This window comes from Protopterus annectens, chromosome 2.part0, assembly GCF_019279795.1.
Source record: "Protopterus annectens isolate FY-2018-M chromosome 2.part0, PAN1.0, whole genome shotgun sequence".
Taxonomy (NCBI): Eukaryota; Metazoa; Chordata; order Ceratodontiformes; family Protopteridae; genus Protopterus; species Protopterus annectens.
This window is the reverse complement of record NC_056728.1, coordinates 1,164,184,839-1,164,204,270: the sequence shown is the minus strand read 5'-3', so window position 1 is coordinate 1,164,204,270 and position 19,432 is coordinate 1,164,184,839. Positions and strand designations below refer to the sequence as shown.

General features: G+C 37.5%; 1 protein-coding gene and 1 long non-coding RNA gene across 2 annotated transcripts in view; one reads left to right on the top strand and one right to left on the bottom strand.

Moving 5' to 3' along the window:
* Positions 1-19,432, bottom strand: part of LOC122793400 — an 805,254-nt gene that overhangs the window by 622,980 nt on the left and 162,842 nt on the right. The window lies entirely within an intron of this gene.
* The window catches only part of LOC122793399, a 178,049-nt gene that overhangs the window by 29,937 nt on the left and 128,680 nt on the right, over positions 1-19,432 (top strand). Inside the window, exons 2-3 of the mRNA XM_044061374.1 lie at positions 2,849-2,917; positions 18,933-19,016. Of these exons, the coding sequence (XP_043917309.1) occupies positions 2,864-2,917; positions 18,933-19,016 (138 nt within the window). The 5' untranslated portion in view covers positions 2,849-2,863. The remainder of the gene's footprint in view (positions 1-2,848; positions 2,918-18,932; positions 19,017-19,432) is intronic.

The following is a 19,432-nucleotide window of genomic DNA, read 5'->3' as shown; positions in this document are numbered from 1 at the left end:
GACAGGTGGGCATTATGGTTTTGGTGAAGGACAATATTAATGTTGAGTCTCCCACTTTTTTTAATAATAATGCAAAACCACTGACTACTCATCTGTCTAACAATGAAAGATGGAAAGCAGGCGCAAGACATTGAGGAATTAATAAACATTATTTACTTCCTAAATATCCTAAACAGAAATATATTAATTAAGGTATTTTAAATTTTCTTGCACTAAAATGTGAAACTACCGATAATTCTAGCAGTTTGGAGAATATTTTCAACACTTTTTTAATTGAAAATAATGGATACAGTTTGGGGCTAAACCTACTAGAGTAGGCAGCATCTTGGACATTATATGATTTTCACATAATATCAGCGGTAATGGTTGCAGAATGTTACCTCCCATAGCTGTCAGCAACCATTCAGTTCTTTTGGCATCTTTGACCAGTCCAGTTGCCTTCCATGTTACTACTGAATACATTGACACTCTAAAGGTTGCAAAACATCAAAACTATTTTTAACTCCAAGAACACACAACCACAGAGAAGAGGGAGAGAGTGATAGAAATGCAAAATACACTTTCTCACTTTTATTGGAGTCTGACACCATTACGTGATACCAGTGACCTTTCAGTGACTTTATTCTGAGCATCAGTCAATGGCCGCTGACAAAGAATAACTTTCACAAATTAAATATTGCTGGTTTGCATAACATGCACCAGTACACATATATAAAAGACAGACTCACAACTACTTGCAACCATTTTTATATTAGCTAGAGTAATATAATTTTTATTGATCTCATTGTCAGCTTTGTGAGATAGTAGTCAAATGGTTAGGCAAATTCTTAAGTAAAAAGTAACTTATGTATTTTGGCTATTCCAGTATCGTTGTGTACCTATCACTGTTGCTATACCAATGAGTGAAAATTTGGAAATTTGCCACAATTAGATACAGGGGAAACTGTCAAAACTGGACTGGGCAAACAGGCAGAGGCAAATAATGTGAAAATACATCATGACAAAACAAAGCAGATGTGTTTTGGTCCATGATATATGCATTATTATTTCAAAACTTAGGTGCATGAAATAATATTACCCATATTTTAAGTAATTATATTAATAACATTGTGAAGAACAGTAATAAAATCATTGATAGCATCAAGCAAGTTTTAAGATCATGAAATGCAGAAGAAATGAAGGCTATCTACATTATTTTAATTACAACAACACGGAGTAAATCTCAGAAATCTATACTGGCAGGCAAACAAAGGAAATTTATTAAGATGGAAATTTATTAAAACTGAAATTTATTAAGACTGCCATATGATGAAAGGCTTTACAATGTTGAGCTTTCAGTGAATTTTAGACTAAAGCAAAGTAGGCAATTTTTTCCTGTTTTGTCAGTTTAGAAACTAAGTTGGGTGGCCTACTGGGGGATGAAGATTGAACACTGAAGCTTCAACTACCTGAGGTTTAACTCATCAATGAATGCAGTTCCTCCATAGGAAGTCATGGTCTGTGAATTATACCAGCAGTGATGCCCTTTTGGGGGAAATTTCTGCCTTTCTCAAGTTGGTGTGAGCATGGGATTGTGGTATATATAAGTCTGGGGAAGTTGAGAGCTTGCCCCTGCAAAAATACTTAAAAATGTCTTTTTAGCATTTTTTCTGCAAAAATAGCTCAGGGATTGTGATACTAAGGGCATTCGCTTTTGTTCACTTAAATTAGAAGGTTAGAATTATGACATTATGCTATCCTAGGAAAAACAAAACAAAATTTACTATGTGTCATGAGGAAACATTAATGGTAAATACCTTCTGATAACAATTGAATTTTTCTTGTCTTCTGACTTTATTGTACAGAATGTTGTTTTATAATATGAACTGTTTTTCTTGACCCTATCTATTCTAGCTCCTATGTATATTTTGCATCCTTTATAAATGTATGAAACATTCATTACAGATTATAAAGCTGTACCACCCTTTCTGTTCTGCTGGTAGAATGCAGTTCACTGACGAGAAAGGAAAATGTCCTTCTTGAAATTTGAATAAATGAAACAAGTTTATCAGTAGAATAATACAATGGATGGTAAAGGTTTTCAAATGCAGGTCAAGAAACTGGTTAAAAGCTATTTGTGTATGTGAAAGAAATGTTTTGGTTGTATGTGTAGTACCCTTTCAGAGATAACCTTCATTCATATCTTTTTTTATAACCAAAATAACACATCTATCTTAAACATGAGCAATAGCTAGCTGGTGCCCTTACTGTTTCCTAACAACAACCCCGTGGCATAGGAAAGGATAAACATCTAGTTCATTGAAATCAACTAAACATTTTGTCTTGTACTAAAATTCTGAGAACCATGCATCCTAGTAATAAATTAAAGCAAAAGATGAGAAATATTTTTGGGATACTGAGCAATCAGAATCTGATTCAGCATAGCTAGGGAAGCTAAACTGTAGCAAGTGGGACATAATTCTGGAGCACATTGAGTTCTTAGCATTCCTTTACATTTATTTTTTATAAAATATCATTCATGAAGACAAATGCGCAGACAAGTACCTAATCTGAATTTGTTTACAACAGATAACACTGTTTACTGTCTTCTCATCTTGTTCAATTTTAATTGTCAAGTAGAATAAAACTTTAAACTCCACCGGTGGTATGCAACTTATTTGTTTAGATTTACCTGAATAAATGCTACCTAGTGCTTGACAAAAATGTTCATTAGCACTTCTATAATATTTGTATTTTATTAAAATGACTTTAAAGTTGATGAAGTAACTCTGGATTGTCAAAGTCATCATGCTTGTGGTATCTTGCAGACACGTATAAGGAGCATCTAACTTTTGTTTTTGTTTTACAGATATAAAGACTGAAGATGAAAGTCATATTTATTTGTGCCTGCTTATTAGCATTATCATTTGCTTTTCCAGTAAGTAATGCTAATGTGAATGTGTTGACAAAAATATAACTTTTACATAAGAATTTGGATTTTTCCCTTATTGATAACAGTTGTGAAATGCAAATATTAGCAGTAGAATTCACCATATGAAATGTGTTACTATTTCCATATCCCTTCTGTTTGTGCCCCAAATGTTAAATACAGTATAAAATCATAATACAGAGAATAACAAATGCTGATGATTGGCTGTGATCAGAATTATGAACCACAGTTGCACACACTTTATAATATTTTCCAAGGCATCTCCATGAAAGCTATCTTACTAGCAATTCAGTATTGAAAGGGAATTTTGTACTGTTTTCCACAGCATCTATGTGAAAGCTGTCTCACTAGTAATTCAGTGATGAAAGGGAATTTTTAATTTTGAGCTGACTGAATGGTTTTGAGAATTCCATATTCAGAGTTGCACCATTGTCCCAATGCTAAATCATCTTTGCATGTGCTGGGTACAGACAAAATCAAAATTAATCTGAAAAGCAGGAAGATATAGTTTAAATTAGCTTTTAAAGCAGTATGTGGAATGCATCATGCTTAGAAAAAGAAGGTCACTTAATGAGTCTGCAAAGTGAAAAATATTGATTGTAATGAAAAGTTGCAGCAGTTTGCACTGATACAGAAAAAAAAATCTTTGTTAATGCTGAATATTGGATTAAAGACAACAGGCAATTCTGTATTAGGCAGTACTGGCAGAGGTTATTTTCTGAGGTATATTGATCCTAAGGGACATCAGGTCTTTGTGAAAGACAAAATAATTTTATATTGATAAGGACCTGAAGCTCAGACCTCCTTTGTGTAGAGGTAATGACAACCATACCTCAGAGGTCTCCCACAAAAGTGAGGTTTGGTTGTCCTCACAATCTCCAGGTGTTTGGTATGAAAAAATGAGGATGGCACGGGATATAAGTGGGCAGCTAGACCCTCAGGTACAGCTGGTTGTCACTTCAGGCTGAAATGACCCCTTAGCTTACAGTGGGAGAGACTGCTGCACTTTAAGCAGTCTGAGAACATGAAATCATAGCCTTCAAGGCCAACAGTGAGAACACCACCTAGTTTTCTTTTGTTTATGATCTGAATTTTGTGATAAGCTATGAAATTGGACGAAATAATAAAAAGGGGTTGGATTATTCTGTGCCTAAGTATCAGGAACAGATTCATCATAAAATCTCTCTTGCCCTGCTGAACTGAACAGTGAAAGAGGAGAACCGCATTCTCCAGTGTGGAAAGCAGGCCAATCTCTGGTGGTCTTCAAAAAATGAAAAATGTTGACCAGCCAGGATTTCCTGTTCTTAAGCTCCTAAAGAGGTCTAAATTGAACACAGGTAACCTGCCAGCACCTTAACTTCTCACAATATGTAAATTACAATAAGGGGTTTTACATTTGACTATAACCACCTGACAGCCATGCCTCACATCTCTTCACGGTTTGTTTACATGCCACCTCATGAGTTGGAGAAGGTCTAATTTCAGATACTCCTCCAGAACTTTCAAGTCAAGAAGCACTGCCTGTACATTGAGATGGTTGATGTGGAGTGCTCTCACCCTTTGGGGTTTTTCACCCCTCTGATGCTTTGATGAAATGAAATGGACTATTCATATGATCGCTCAGTATACATTATCTGTGTATCCAACAGGTTTTGATGCAGAAGGGAAGACTTCCAATGAGGATGGGAAAAACTGCCCACCACTGTAAAATCTGGTGATAGGAGACTGACAAATAAAAAGAAGATCTGGTGTTCCCAGTGAGGAGATTGACAAAAAAGAGAATATCTGGTGTGCATGGTGACTGTGCATTGACCATCACCTCATCATCTACTGCAAAACTTTATATTCAAACATAGGACTGGATCAATGCAGATTATGCTCATCTATGTTACAGTGTAGCACATGTAAACATGCAGTTGTTCACCTTGTCAAATGCCAAAATCTCCTTATTAGGCTGTAAATTGGAAAGATGATGTGATCAATGGGTCATTTGATGAAATGAAGGAATCAAATGTTTCCTGTAAAACTCATTTAAACACAACTTTGAGAAAACCTTTGTTGATTTAATTTCATAAAAAAAGAGTTTCTCAAAAATCCACCTATGAATAGTAAAATTTACAATTTACAAAATCTTATGCAAAGAGTTTGGCTCCACAAAGGGGGTGATAAGTTGTCCTAGTGATACCCAGGTAACCTCAGCTACTGAAATCAAATTAGCTTATATTGAAAAAGAGCTCTGCAAACTGTATCCAAGCAAAGCACAGGGAGGAGGCAGAATTAGTACTAATGATATGAGAACAATTTCAGCAAAAACTTACATTACCATTATATCTATTATCTACTAAGTCATATAAATATGGGGAGATACCTCAAGACTGGAGATGTGCACTTATTAAACTTGTCTTTAAGGGAAAGGGAAGTAGGATAAACCTGGAATCATGCAGACCCTTAATTGTACTTTCATGTTGTGGAAAAATAATGGAGAAGGTAATACTGAATAAGTTACTGTCAGAATTGGAAAGGTTGGGACTTGAAGCCATATATCAGCATGCATATGTTGAAAATAGATCTGTTACCACTTGTAACATGATGTTCTATAACAATATAATAACAGCTGTGAATGAAAAATTGTGCTGTGATGTAATTTATATTGAATTAACTTCAGCATTGGTAATATTATACACAAACACTGATCAATAAATTAAAATAACTAGGTATTGATGCACTCCTGATAAGATGGATAGCTGCATAGCTTACAAATAGGACATGGCAAGTATCATACAGCAACTGAACAGGTGAAATTCTTGGTTACTGTTAGGGTATTCCACAGGGCTCTGTCTTAGCACCATACTTATTTAGATTGTATCTTTCAGACCTAACTTTTTCATCTGAGGTGTTCTACAGTCTGCATGCAGATGACTTGAAATTCAATAAACTGATTACATATGTTACAGATAGGGCATGTCTGCAAAAGAGCTTGACTAAATTGACTGTTTGGGCACAGGAGAATAGTATGTTGATAAATACATCAAAAACTAAGCATATGAGTTTTGGGATACATTACTTGAAAGTTAAATATTTAATACAGCACACAGTGATTGAAACTGTAGACTCATTTAAGGACCTAGGTATATGGATAGATTCAGCTATGAGTTTTTCTAATCATATCAATTAATTAGTTAATGATAGTTGTAGAACTATAGGTTGTATAAAAAGATTTATAAAGTCTAGGAAATCAGAAATGTGAAATCATTGTTAGTTACATTAGACCCAAACTTGAGTATGGAATAACAATATGGAAACCTTATAAAAAACAAGTATGAGTAAACTTGAAAGAGTACCAATATGCCAAGGGCATCCAGATATGTGAAACTTTAAGTTGTTTTGAAAGATTAAAATATCTGAAGTTGTACAGAGTCTCATATAGATATTTAAGAGAAAACCTTACGCAGATATATAACTCATTTAGAGACAACTACCTCTGAGAATGTTTGGGGTTATCAAAAAGTAATAGAGAATCGTCAGACAACCCATGTAGAAGATTCTCCAGGAATAAGAAGTGTTAATAATTGGTTCTCAGAGAGAGCAGCTGATGCATGGAATAGACTACCAAATTATAATAAAGCAGGCACTAGTTTAGATATTTTTAAAAACAGCCTGGACACATTATGGATGCACTTGTTTTACTATGTTGGCAGGTCAAATATTTGCATGTGTGTAGGTATGTAGAGTAAAATTGGAGTTTTTGCAGGGGAGAAACCCCAGCACTCCCCACATGTGGTCTTCTAGCACGCTCTTTTTAGTTGTATGTGTGGACTCCACAGCCACACAGCAGTAGGTAAAGGACACAGTCAGGAGCTATGGGAAGAGGCACGTGCTCTAACAGAAATTCACTAACTCAGAACTAACTGCACTTAGATACAACACCTCCATGAAACTGTAAAGTGATGTTACAAAAACAGTACTACTCCCATCACTAAAAACTATACCCTAAAAATAAAACAAATCACTCATTTGGCCCAACAGGTTCCTTGAAAATGAATACATAAGCCAATGAAGCAACCATTTGCTCTAAAGCAAAATGTGTTTGAACATATGGCAAAAAATCAATTTCATAATGATCAAGAACAGGGTAAGAAAACAGCAGAGGATTCTGCTATAGGACTCAGGCTCCATGTTACTCAGTTTTTGGGCTTATATAGGCCGTCACATTATTGGGTGCAGATGGAGAACAATCCACATGCCTCCATACTACAAAGATTATCTTTGAGGACAGGATCCACAAGGGGATAAGTATGGACTGCTTTTACTTCAGATTTAGTTTCTAATTGAGGTATTATATTACATGTAAAGGAAGAGAAGACAGAAGACAGTTTATGGAGGAGCTCATTTTTCAAAGAGTCTACCCAAAAAAAGAATAGTCCAGCAAACATCTGTAGGGAAGACAGGACCCATCTTTATCTATTTCCAAGATATGGTCCTCTTACACCTCTGAGTCCTCTTCCTAGGATACTTAGGGGAAGGTATAGCTCCCTTATCTTAGCTTATGAATGTGGACAGACTCTGTAGTATTTAAGAGAGCATCATATGACATGTGTAATCTGTAAAGCACTGATGCGTCACACCACTGCATCAAATGACAGGTATAAACAGTACAGTTCCAATGTGTTACACCCCTGTATCATATGACAGGTATAATCAGTACAGTACTGATTTCTCACAGTCCTGTATCATATGACATGTATAATCAGTACATTACCGATGTATCACACCCCTGCATCATATGACAAGTATAATTTGTACAGTACTGATGTGTTACACCCCTGCATCATATAACAGGTATAATAGTACAGTACTGATGTGTTACACCTTTGCATCATATGACAGGTATAACAAGTACAGTACTGATGTGGCACAACCCTGCATCATATGATGGGTATAATCAGTATAGTACAGTAAATAAACCAAGAAATCCGTGAAAGTCCTGAAACTGGTACGTAAAGGAAGTGAAGTATAAAACAAATGACCAGGAAGCCAAGATTCAACTACTGGACTATTTAATATGTGAAAACAACACAGTTAACTGCTTTCATCTTTATGACTTCTTCAGAACTATGATGGGTTTAATCAGAATAGTAGAGTACTGATGTGTTGCATTCTTGTATCATATGACAGGTGTAATCAGTACAGGACTGATGTGTTAAACCCCTGCATCATATGACAGGTATAACCAGGCACTGTCAGTATGCTAATAATGTCTAAGATCCCTCCCTCATCATTAGCATGGTAATCATGCATCATACCCCTCTCTCATATGAAAGGTATAACCAAGTTTAATCAGTGTGGTAATTATGTTGCAGTACTTCCCTCATATAACTTCCCCAGAAGAAATAGGTGTACTAGGAACATCAGGGGACCAGAAATTGGTATTTGGAACCTTGGACATCAGGAGAAACCTCAAAAAAGAGCTACCTCCATAGAAACCTCCATCTCTATTTGCCCTAAGACGAAACAGGCAAACCACTCAAGGATGTGAAAGGTTAACCAGAATGGATACTCAAGCCTTCCAGCAGGATCTCATGGCCCAAAGTATTGCATTCAGACAACAGATCAGGTAAGGTGGGAAACGGACAGCATACTACTCTCAAGAAAGCAGTCTTAGTACGGCCTCATCTCTTGAAACCAGATTGGTAAGGATCTGGTTGGATACTAAATAAGATGCATGCTGGACTGAAAACCACCTTCACAGTAAAATAACCAGCAAATGGAAAGTTGTATGGCTCAACAGACTAAAAAGCGTCAAAGCATTTTTAAGAACAGGTGTAATCAAGGCTTCTTTTTTCTTTTTGATTAAATGTAAGAATTTATTTTCTAATCGAAGATGGTACAATCTACTGAATTAATGGATCCAGAAGATTTCAGCCTGCATGTGGATGGGTATATACTAAAAAAATCAGATTCCTAATGTTAGATTAGTGTATATCTATATCTATATCTATATCTATATCTATATCTATATCTATATCTATATCTATATCTATATCTAGACCTGTATCTATACACAAACACACACACACACACACACACACACACACACACACACACACACACACACACACAACATTAAGCAAAATCAGGAGTGAAATTTTGTGGACCACTGCCATGTCCAAAGCAGGAGAGTTTCTCACCTGATGACAGTTATGTTACGTGCTTGTCATAAATGGAGGCTAATAATGCCATGTAGCTGACTAGACAGGCTAAAGTGCTCATCCTATTAACAGTTCAATGACTCTTAGTTGGTCAGTTTGAGCTGATAATTATTTTCCTCGTCTCCTTATCTCAGTTCTTTCTATGATAAACAGTATAATGATCACTGAAGTATAGTTTTCCCATTAGTAGCTGAAGTTCCATCTCCATCATATCCCGTTTTCTTGAGAGAGAGGGAGAGACACAGTGGAACTTATTGTCAAACCATACACTCCAGATGAAACAGGACAGAGATTAATGGAATTAGGACGGAAAAGGAACCAATGTGACAGCTACTATCTGACACTGGACGCTCACTTCCATTACTAACACATTTAGTATGGAAGCAGTACAACGCTGCCTTAAAAATATGGTCAATCAACTTTTTGTTTGCTTGATTTGCTGTGGTTTTGTTTACTGTATGTATTTTAACTGCCATTTTAATATGCAGTTCATTGATATGTGTGTGTGTGTGTGTGTGTGTGTGTGTGTGTGTGTGTGTGTGTGTGTGTGTGTGCGTACATTTATACTGTGTGTGTGTGTGTGTGTCTATATATATATATATATATATAATATATATATATGTATATATATATATATATATATATATATATAAGTGTATATGAGTGTATGTCACATACTTGGACTGTCACTTAGCTATTGAAAAAAAGAGGGAAGCAACAAAATTTGAAAAAAGAATGCAAAAAGAAAAAATATTTTTTGCAGGACAGGAAAGCTCTCCTGCATCCACTATGAGTGCCCCCATCTCCTGCTACTTATATATACCAACTCGAAGATTGAACTAGAGTGAGAAAAAGTCAAATTCTCAGTCCCCAGCATATCATCATCTCACAGAAACAAACACCAGCAATGTCTGAGGATGAATTTTTGAACTATTTTGCTAGTATTCTGAGCGCTCGAACTTTGATACTTGCAGCTGAGGACAAGAACCCATACATGAATATATGGTTACTACTCAAAATATTTAATCACCTCTAAATGAAACATTTTTGAGGGGGGGTTGAAAAACACCGAAAGCACAAAACATCAGAAGCACATTTGAATGAATGCCCAGATGACTGAATCAATGTTTGTCTGAAAAGGTTAAGTAGTGAGTGCGTGTGTGTGTGTGTGTGTGTGTGTGTGTGTGTGTGTGTGTGTGTGTGTGTGTGTGTGTGTGTGTGTGTGTGTGTGTGTGTGTATGTGTGTGTTTTCATGCTAGGGTAAGGGTTACATTGGGGGATAAATTTGCTGTTTTGCATATATGTTGTTTCTGTTTTCTGTCCTTTGTCTTGTGTGATGGTTAGGGTTAGGGTTAGCACAAATACATAAGGTAGTTCAGGGGAGGGGGTGGTTTAGCCCTGCTGCTGACCTTACTCATGTGTGCTAACCGTAATCATAACCCTTATCTTTCTCCTGCACCTTACCCAACAATTAATGTTACTAAACCCCTCTTCCTAACAGTACCACTGCAAAAGTGACACGATCTCAGTTTTATATTTGTAGTGTGTGGTATAGGGTATTTGTGATTGGATATTATAAGTTTTGATTGTTTTGCGCTTTCATTTTTTTCTTTTTTAAATATTTGAGGTTTGCTGTTTTGAATATTAGATACTGCCTGACATGATTTTATATAATATATATATATATATATATATATATATATATATATATATATATATATATACACATATATATATTTTATATATATAATTACTGAAATTAAGGTATTATTGCAGGTAATTTATTAAAATGTGTAATGCTGACCCACTAACGCGGTTAAGGAGTCCATATGTGCCATTGGTTAGGGGAAGGAACCTGATCCACCTGATGTTCTAGTCTGAGGAGTAAGGATGAAGCAGACAGAGTACAGCTCTCCTATCCCAGTGAGAGGGAGTTTGCTATACAACAGTCTGCATTTTGTTTGGTGGAACTGCAAGGCTTCAAAAGCTTCCAAGAATTGAAAACAAGAGTGACAAGATGTCCATCACATGACTTTTAAGTGCACATGCCATGCAAACAAACATATTAGCATGGCACTTTTGCCTGCTAGGGACTTTGACCAGCTAGCTGCAACACAATGACTCCAGCTCTCTTTGAAAGCCTCACTCTTCAGCCCTCTAGTATAGTCACTGCAAGGCTCTGCTTGGAGAAAAGTCAGGATGCCTGCTTAACAAGTGTATACATCTGAGATCACCTGGAATGGATCATTTTCAGTTACTCAAGGAAGGATGTTTTTTGTCTGATGGGGAGCAAGAAGGGGGAATGTTAAACAACTTCATTGTTGTGGTTTGGACTAGAAACTTTTTTTTGGACAATGTAATGAAGGTTGTGAATGGCAGAGATGCATGTCTTTTTATGCATATATCAATAGCAGATATGCAACAATGTCATACAGTCCATATATATATATATCTATATATTGGGGCATAATCCCTCAAGAGTCTTAACATGAGACTTTGCAGTAGGTTTTTACTACTGCTGCAAAAAAGCTTTCAAATCATGTCTTAGCATGCAAGGCCAATTTTGAGAGAAAAATTGTCATGGATTCAAAGGACAATCATAAGGCCTTTTTCAGCTATGTTAGGAACCTGGGTGGAAACTCCCAGATATGCTCAGAATTAGTCCAAAATGATACAAAAATCACTGAACCCAGAGACATTGCCAACATACTGGCAGTCAGGTTCAGTGCAAACTTCACCCCCCTCTCCCCCCCTAAAGGAGAGATAACTATCCCAGCGGAGTGTAGCCTCCCAGACATCTCAAATGCGCAGGTGAAAGCTGCTCTCTCTAAAGCTAAAAACACAGCATCAATGGGACCGGATGGTGTCCCCGGCTGTGTGCTACATGAGCTAAATGAGGAATTAAACCCGCACATAAGGCAGCTGTTTAATCTCAGCCTTACCACAGGGTACGTGCCCAAGGAGTGGCGTATGACAACTGTGGTCCCACTCCACAAAGGCGGTGCCTCTATGGACCCTGGTAATTACCGCCCCATAAGCTTAACAAGTCTAGTCTGCAAAGCTATGGAGAGGATCATAATGTAGCTCATAAACAAAGATATAGGGGACTTGCAGACATTGGACCCGACCCAGTTTGGCTTCGTCAAGGGCAGATCATGCCTTTTGAACTTGGTTGACTTCTTCAAAACAGTCACCAAGGCCATTGATGAGGGAAAGGCAGTCCATACAGCCTACCTTGACCTTGCAAAGGTTTTCGACACAATACCCCACTCGGGTATTGTAGAAAAACTTACCAGCTTAAATGTAAACCCATATGTCACAAGATGGGTTGCAAACTGGCTTAAGGACAGAACCCACAGGGTTAGAGTTGCTGGCGCTATGTCAGACTCCAAGCTGGTCACAAGTGGTGTCCCACAGGGCTCGGTCCTTATCCCCCTATTGTTCGGCATCTACTTCTCAGAAGTACAGGCCAACATGGGAGGACTTTGGCTGACAAAGTTTGCAGACGACTGCAAACTGGGCACCATAGTGGAAAGTGCATCGGACACGGATATCCTTCAGAAGGGACTCACGGAAACAGATAGCTGGTGCCAGAGCCATGGCCTGAAGTTAAACGCCAAAAAATGTATAGTCATACACTTCAGGAAAAACAAGGTAACCCCAAGCTACCATATAGGTGGCAATCCACTAAGCACAGAAGAGGTTATCAGGGACCTGGGGACCCAGGTTGACAGTGGCCTTTCTTTTGACACTTACGTTGCTAAAGCGGTTAGAAAGACCTTCTACATTGCCCACCTGATCATGAAGGGATTCACATCCAGATCTAGTGAGGTCATTGTTCCCCTGTACTCTTCACTTATCAGACCAATGATCGAGTACAATGCCCCATTCGGGATGTATCTCACCCAACATCTGCAGCAATTAGAGAGACCCCAAAAGTTCCTCACCAAAAGGATAAAGGGACTCCAAAATCTGTCATATGCTGCCAGATTGAAGAAACTCCAGCTCTATTCAGTCGCATACCGTCTGCTCAGAGGTGACATGTGCCTGACATACAAGGCCATGTCCAACCCGGAATTAATGGACATGCTCCACCTCTAAAAATCCAAATCCACCAAAACCACTAGAGCAAGCGACTTAAACCTTAGCACGGATATAAATAGGACGTGCTGGAGGGATAGATTTATCACTCAGAGACTCCCTATGCTGTGGAATAAAATCCTGGTCCATGTGAGGCAGAGCACCTCGCTGGCTCTGTTCAAGAGAAATCTTGACCTGTGGATGGGAGATCGTAGGTTTACCCCAGGAATCATCTCTGTGTCACTGCTGGACAGAGGCACAACAAACTAATGGGCACAGTATTTTTTCATATAAGGGGTGGTGTAAGCCACAAAACTTTGGGCTAGGCTTATAAATGCCTTAGGGCAGATAGCCTAGTATAAACCTATGAACCTATGAACCTATAACTACAGTGACAGTGACAACAAACTAATGGGCACAGTATTTTTTCATATAAGGGGTGGTGTAAGCCACAAAACTTTGGGCTAGGCTTATAAATGCCTTAGGGCAGATAGCCTAGTATAAACCTATGAACCTATGAACCTATAACTACAGTGACAGTGGGACAGCAAGACAGTATTGCAGAAATGCCAAGTTTCTGGAATCTCTCCATCAATCACAAGAAGCAAACCCTCGTAAAGATATTGTAGGCTAAAATTACAATACCTTGTAGAGGTTTTTCTTTCTGTTTTAGGCAGAATATGGTAGTCATTGGAAGATAAACAGTACAGAACTATGCAGTGGTAAATAGTTTACTTGCAATACTTTTTATTGATTGAAAAGTCTCTATAACAAATACTGCAGTGCACAAATACAATGTAAAAATTAAGATGAGTGTTGCAGTCACATCTGCTATAGTGCAAATGAGCACAAAGTGCATGTATTTATGCTACAAGAATAATAAGGATATCTAACAGTATCTTCTGCTTATCTACGTATTTTAATAAGGATATCTAACAGTATCTTCTGCTTATCTACATATTTTAATAAGGATATCTAACAGTATCTTCTGCTTATCTACGTATTTTCCTGTCTCTCATGTTTCACTATATTTCTTAAATGTCTAGGGAGTGTTAAATTCTATTCTATTACTTGCTTATTTTAAATTGTTGCATCCTTTTAAACTTTGCTCCAAGACTTATAAATGTTATTAAAATAACAAAACTGCCAGTCAGAACTGCAGTCTAGCATCAAAATTCTCACCTTTATCCAATTAATATTTGTCTTCCTATACCCCATTTTGTTTATAAAAACAAAATTAAAAGGCCTACAGCTCCATTTATCTGCTTTGACTGACGCTGTGTAACTATTGAGGAAGGATTGCATCACAATCCTTATGATATAAATCTCTGAGGGTATATTTGCCCTGTTTACAAAGTTTTGTACTTTTAATACTGAAAAAAGTTGCAGTAAGAGGGCTCATGTCTGAGAAAACAAATTCTATCATTAATGTTTCTTTGCTTTTTACAACTACCATATTACAATCAGACACGTTTTAATTTCATTTTACCCACAAAACCTCAATGAAACAGGTCAGCTCATCCATACTCCCATACCTTTATTCAGTGATGGTTACTTCTACCAGATGGGCATATCTAATTTGTATAAGATGTTCATAACGAGACAAATGAGTTATGCCCACTAGGTGAAATCAGAGATACATTTTCTAACTTGTTTAATGCAATCATTCAGTGGTTGACATAACAACTGTAAACATAAATATATAACCCTACCTCTAACAATAAAATGTTCACCCTAACACTAAAACCCTAACCCAAAACTTAAAACTCTAATTGTAACCTTAAAACCCTAACCCTAAAACTGCAACCCTAGCCAAAACTCAGCTATAACCCTAACCCGGAAACATTAACACTAACATTGAAACTTTAACCTTAAAACTATAACCCTAACCCTAAAACCCAATGCTAACCCTAAAGCTCCAACCCTAAAACCCTAAATCTAACTACACAGCAATTATCAGATAGCAGAACTCAGAGGTATGTTACTTTTGGAAAGTATCTTCCCATCTGGTAAGAGTAACCACAGCCCCTTAATTCTAATACCTAAGTCTATTCCTGGACCCAGAAAACTCTACAAAACCTTATTATGCATTTTGATTCATTTTTGCTGCAAACTTATTTTTCAACTAAGCAACCATATAATAGATTTGATAACAACCTGGTACCTTGCTACTCTTCAAGATTCTTCTGCTTCTCTAAGTATCAGCCTGTATACGCCTTGCTTGCATTTGACTCTTCTCCCCCAAATGCCCTCCTCTGCATTGCAGCCTCAGTCAACTTCTGTCATATTTTTCCTCCTTACTCAGTATAACTCTCTGGCATCTGACATTTGAAAAAACTATTTTTCACAGCAGGAAGTACACTGAATGCTATCCTGCCTTTTTTTTGTCCATATTGCTCCATTCCCCACAGTGCATTGGTATTTCAAATTCATAGACGTAATAGTGTTAAAACTATTCAGGGCTGACTAACATTAAAAAGTGTCATCGTAGGTTAATAATAACCATACAGTCTCGCTTGTACATTACAGACTCCGCATCTGTAAAGATCCAGCTAGTATGGACTATTCACCCACCCATCCAACTATAATCCCCTTTTTACAATTTTTGCACATGGTCTCACATCAACAGTGACCATCATCTAGAGCTAATGTTCACATTGTCTAGTGGCTTCTTCTCTACCACACACACATACTGTCACACCTATGGCCAATTTAGAGTGTCCATTCTACCTATGCATGTCTTGGGAATATAGGAGGAAACAGAAGTACAAAGAGAAAACCCATGTGAATATAGAGAGGAAGTGCAAACTCTGGTCAGAAGCCACTCCAGCCCAGAATTGAACCAATGGACATCTTGCTGTCAGGTGATAACTCTACTGACTGTACACTGAGTATATCTCCTAAAGTATCATCAGTATATATCATTTATGGAAATTCCATCATTCCTAAACTTAATTTTATATTGTCAGTTTGCATTGCAATATCTACCTCATGTTAATTTGGATAATGTATGTGTGTATGTATGTATGTATGTATGCTAAGAGTTAATGAAGCTTAAATCCTAGCATGTTCAAGAGCGCAATCTTCATGAAAGAAATCTCCTGTTGACAAGTAGTCTATGTGTCTGAATGCATTTCAAACTGACTGCATTTATAGCCCTTTCGTGAGACATTGATACTCACTAATACCCTGCAAATGCAGCCACCCCACAGAGTCTGTTGCAGATTGTTCTACATTCTTACCAGGCCCAAAATGCTAGTGCCTATCACCTTGCACGTGTTCACTAGGAAGGTGTAGGCCTACTTCCATAATCCTTACCCAGGTTTACTCATACCTTTCTTCCCACTAAGCTGCTGGAACTCATGTACCTTTGATTATGATCATGGCTTGTCCTCTTATGCTGTTTGTTTACCTTACAAACTGACCGTCCATCGATTTGTTACTGTTAGCCTTGCTTTTTTGCCTCATGAGTTCTGTTGTGACGCTTACTAATCTGTAAATATCTGTAAATATTGTACTTACTATAGCTGTAATAAATGTAAATTTTATACATACTATCGTTACTAATAACTTGAAATAGTTTACTAATCTATAATTTCTTTACTTACTGTAGCTTTGACTCGCTGACTAATTTGTAAATATTGTAGTTACTATAGCGGGTGGCCATGGTGGTGCAGCAGTTAGCATTGCCGCCTCACAGCAAGAAGTTCTCTGGTTCGATTCTCGGCTGGGGTGCCTTCTGTGCAGAGTCTGCATGTCCTCCCTGTGATCACGTGGGTTTCCTCCAGGTGATCTGGTTTCCTCCTACATCCCAAAGACATGCAGTAGGTGGATTGGACACTCTAAATTGGCCCTAGGTGTGAGTGTGTGTATGCGTGTGTGTGTGTGTGTGTGTGTGTGTGTGTGTGCCTTCTGTGGAAAGCTGGGCGCTGGGCTGGCAACTTGACACTGTAAAACTCCACTGCCAATCATGAGCGGACAGGTGATCCGCTGTGGTGACCCCTAACCAGGAAAAGCCGAAAGAAGAAGAAATAGTTACTATAGCCTGAAGCAGCCTCTGTTTGTATTATTCATCTTAGTCTTCTTGTCAAATACTGCTTTTTTATTTTTAAATAACTAATGGCTGAATATTACTATTTTATTTCATACAATATTTTGGTATATTGTTTTCTACCATGGGATGTATCCATCCCAGTCTGACCTGAAAATACTCCATTTGGATCAGTGCTTTTTCCTGTTCAACACATTTTAATTAAATGAAACTAAAATAAAAAATATCTTGATCTCCAGCACCTGATTTTCATGACTGAAACTCTCACAGGCAGCTGTTCTTCCTACAGACTTGATTTTCATCAGTTAAAACTCCATACTGAGATGCGGTACTAACATAATGCTTCATCTTCAGCTGTTCTAGTCCTGCCTTATCATTCTTTTTATTATATATGCTGACATAATGAACATGTAAAATCATGGCCATGGTTGCTCTCATTGACTCCTTATCCACCTGGAGCCATCCACCATTGCATAACACAGAGTAACTCAGTCCAGTGCTTAGAACAGATGAGTTATTCGAATCAACGTAAAATTTCCGCCATTCAAGTATAATTACTGTTCTGGTTCTTCCAGAAAAAATGTCAGCAGGATAAACCAGATTTACAAAGACAACAAAATTAAATCAATATAAATAAGCATGTATCTAATATACATAAAAGACATGACTTTTCACAAGGGAGGATAAGATCCATTTTACTGGAGTATATTGTAGTAACAAGAAATCATCTGACTGAGAAACAGTAGTGCTTAGAAGACACTTACCTGTGAGAAGCCAGTAACCTGTACATACTTGCATCCAGTAAAACTAATAAAACTGATGACATGAGCATTCCAGTTGATGATAACACCAGAACTTGTGAAGTAGTCAGGGCCACAGCTGGGGGGTGGGGGGAGTGGAGTAGGGGTGGAGGGTGGTGCTGGTGGTGTAAACTTTGATGAGACGTTATAATGGTATGACAACATGATTATAAATGGCAGCGAGCTCTGACGTTAAGAACTACAAAGGTATGCATTTTGAGGATAGATGATCCAGGAGAGCAGTGCAGTACAGTTTAGGGACTGCTAGATTTCAACATAAAAAAGGTGCAGGAAAAAGAAGGCTGAACATCAGCCCTCAGATAAAACCAAGTGATGCAGTAGGGGAGGGTATGATAAGATACCACTCAATATAGCAAAGGGATGAACTCAATGGAAATAACACCAGCTATATAGGAATTATACTGGAGCTAGAAGTGGAACTCTGCACATAGTTATGGATCCATACAAAGTAGATGATATCATAGTAAAGGTGAGAGTGCAAGAAATGGACTATGAAATGCTGACACACAAAACATATTAACAAAGAGATCCTGATATGTGTATGTGTGCACTTTGGGGCAGACGATGAGATAGGCTATGAACTCCTTGTACTCTCAGAGATTTTAAAAGGTGAAGACAGAAACACAGAGAGACAAGCTACAGTATCATGGTTATTAAGTGTTGTAATCAGTCAGACACATTAGGACAGTGTCCCTTCTGGGCCACTCTAGTCGCATGTTCCATCCTTATGCTAACTATTTCTTCATTATTTTTGAAGCAGTTCATGTTAGTGCTTGAAAGCAGTACAGCACTGTGCAATGTCAGACTTCATGGCAATGACTTATTTTTGTTCTTTATTTTAGGACCCTCCCAGAAATTCCAGAAGTGGAAAAGGTATTAGGAGAATTATAAACATGCCATTAAAGCAACAACAACGGGTTGCCCAGGTACTTTCTGCAAATCTGCAGCTTAATAATATATAATTTACAAATCTGGCAACAAAATATTGCTTGCTCTGAAAGCGTTCTTTTTTGATTTATAAGCATGCTGTGATAGGATATGAGCTACATGAACAGAGCATGAATGACTGTGAGTCAATGAGTTATTACTTCTCTCCTGGTTTAGATCAAAACACTGAATTAAAGCAAGTATTTTTACTACCCTGGACTATTTCTAACTAAACTATATACAACATCAGACTGCAGAATATTCTGAAATATACCAATGATTTGTGTGGTCACAAGGGCCCAGGAAAATGACTAAAATTATACAAGATGTAGCTAGCTAATTTATTTAATTTTGTTAACAGGTAAGCGGTCTGGTTGATACACCCTTTCAAACTATAACCTGTTCCAGTATGGCA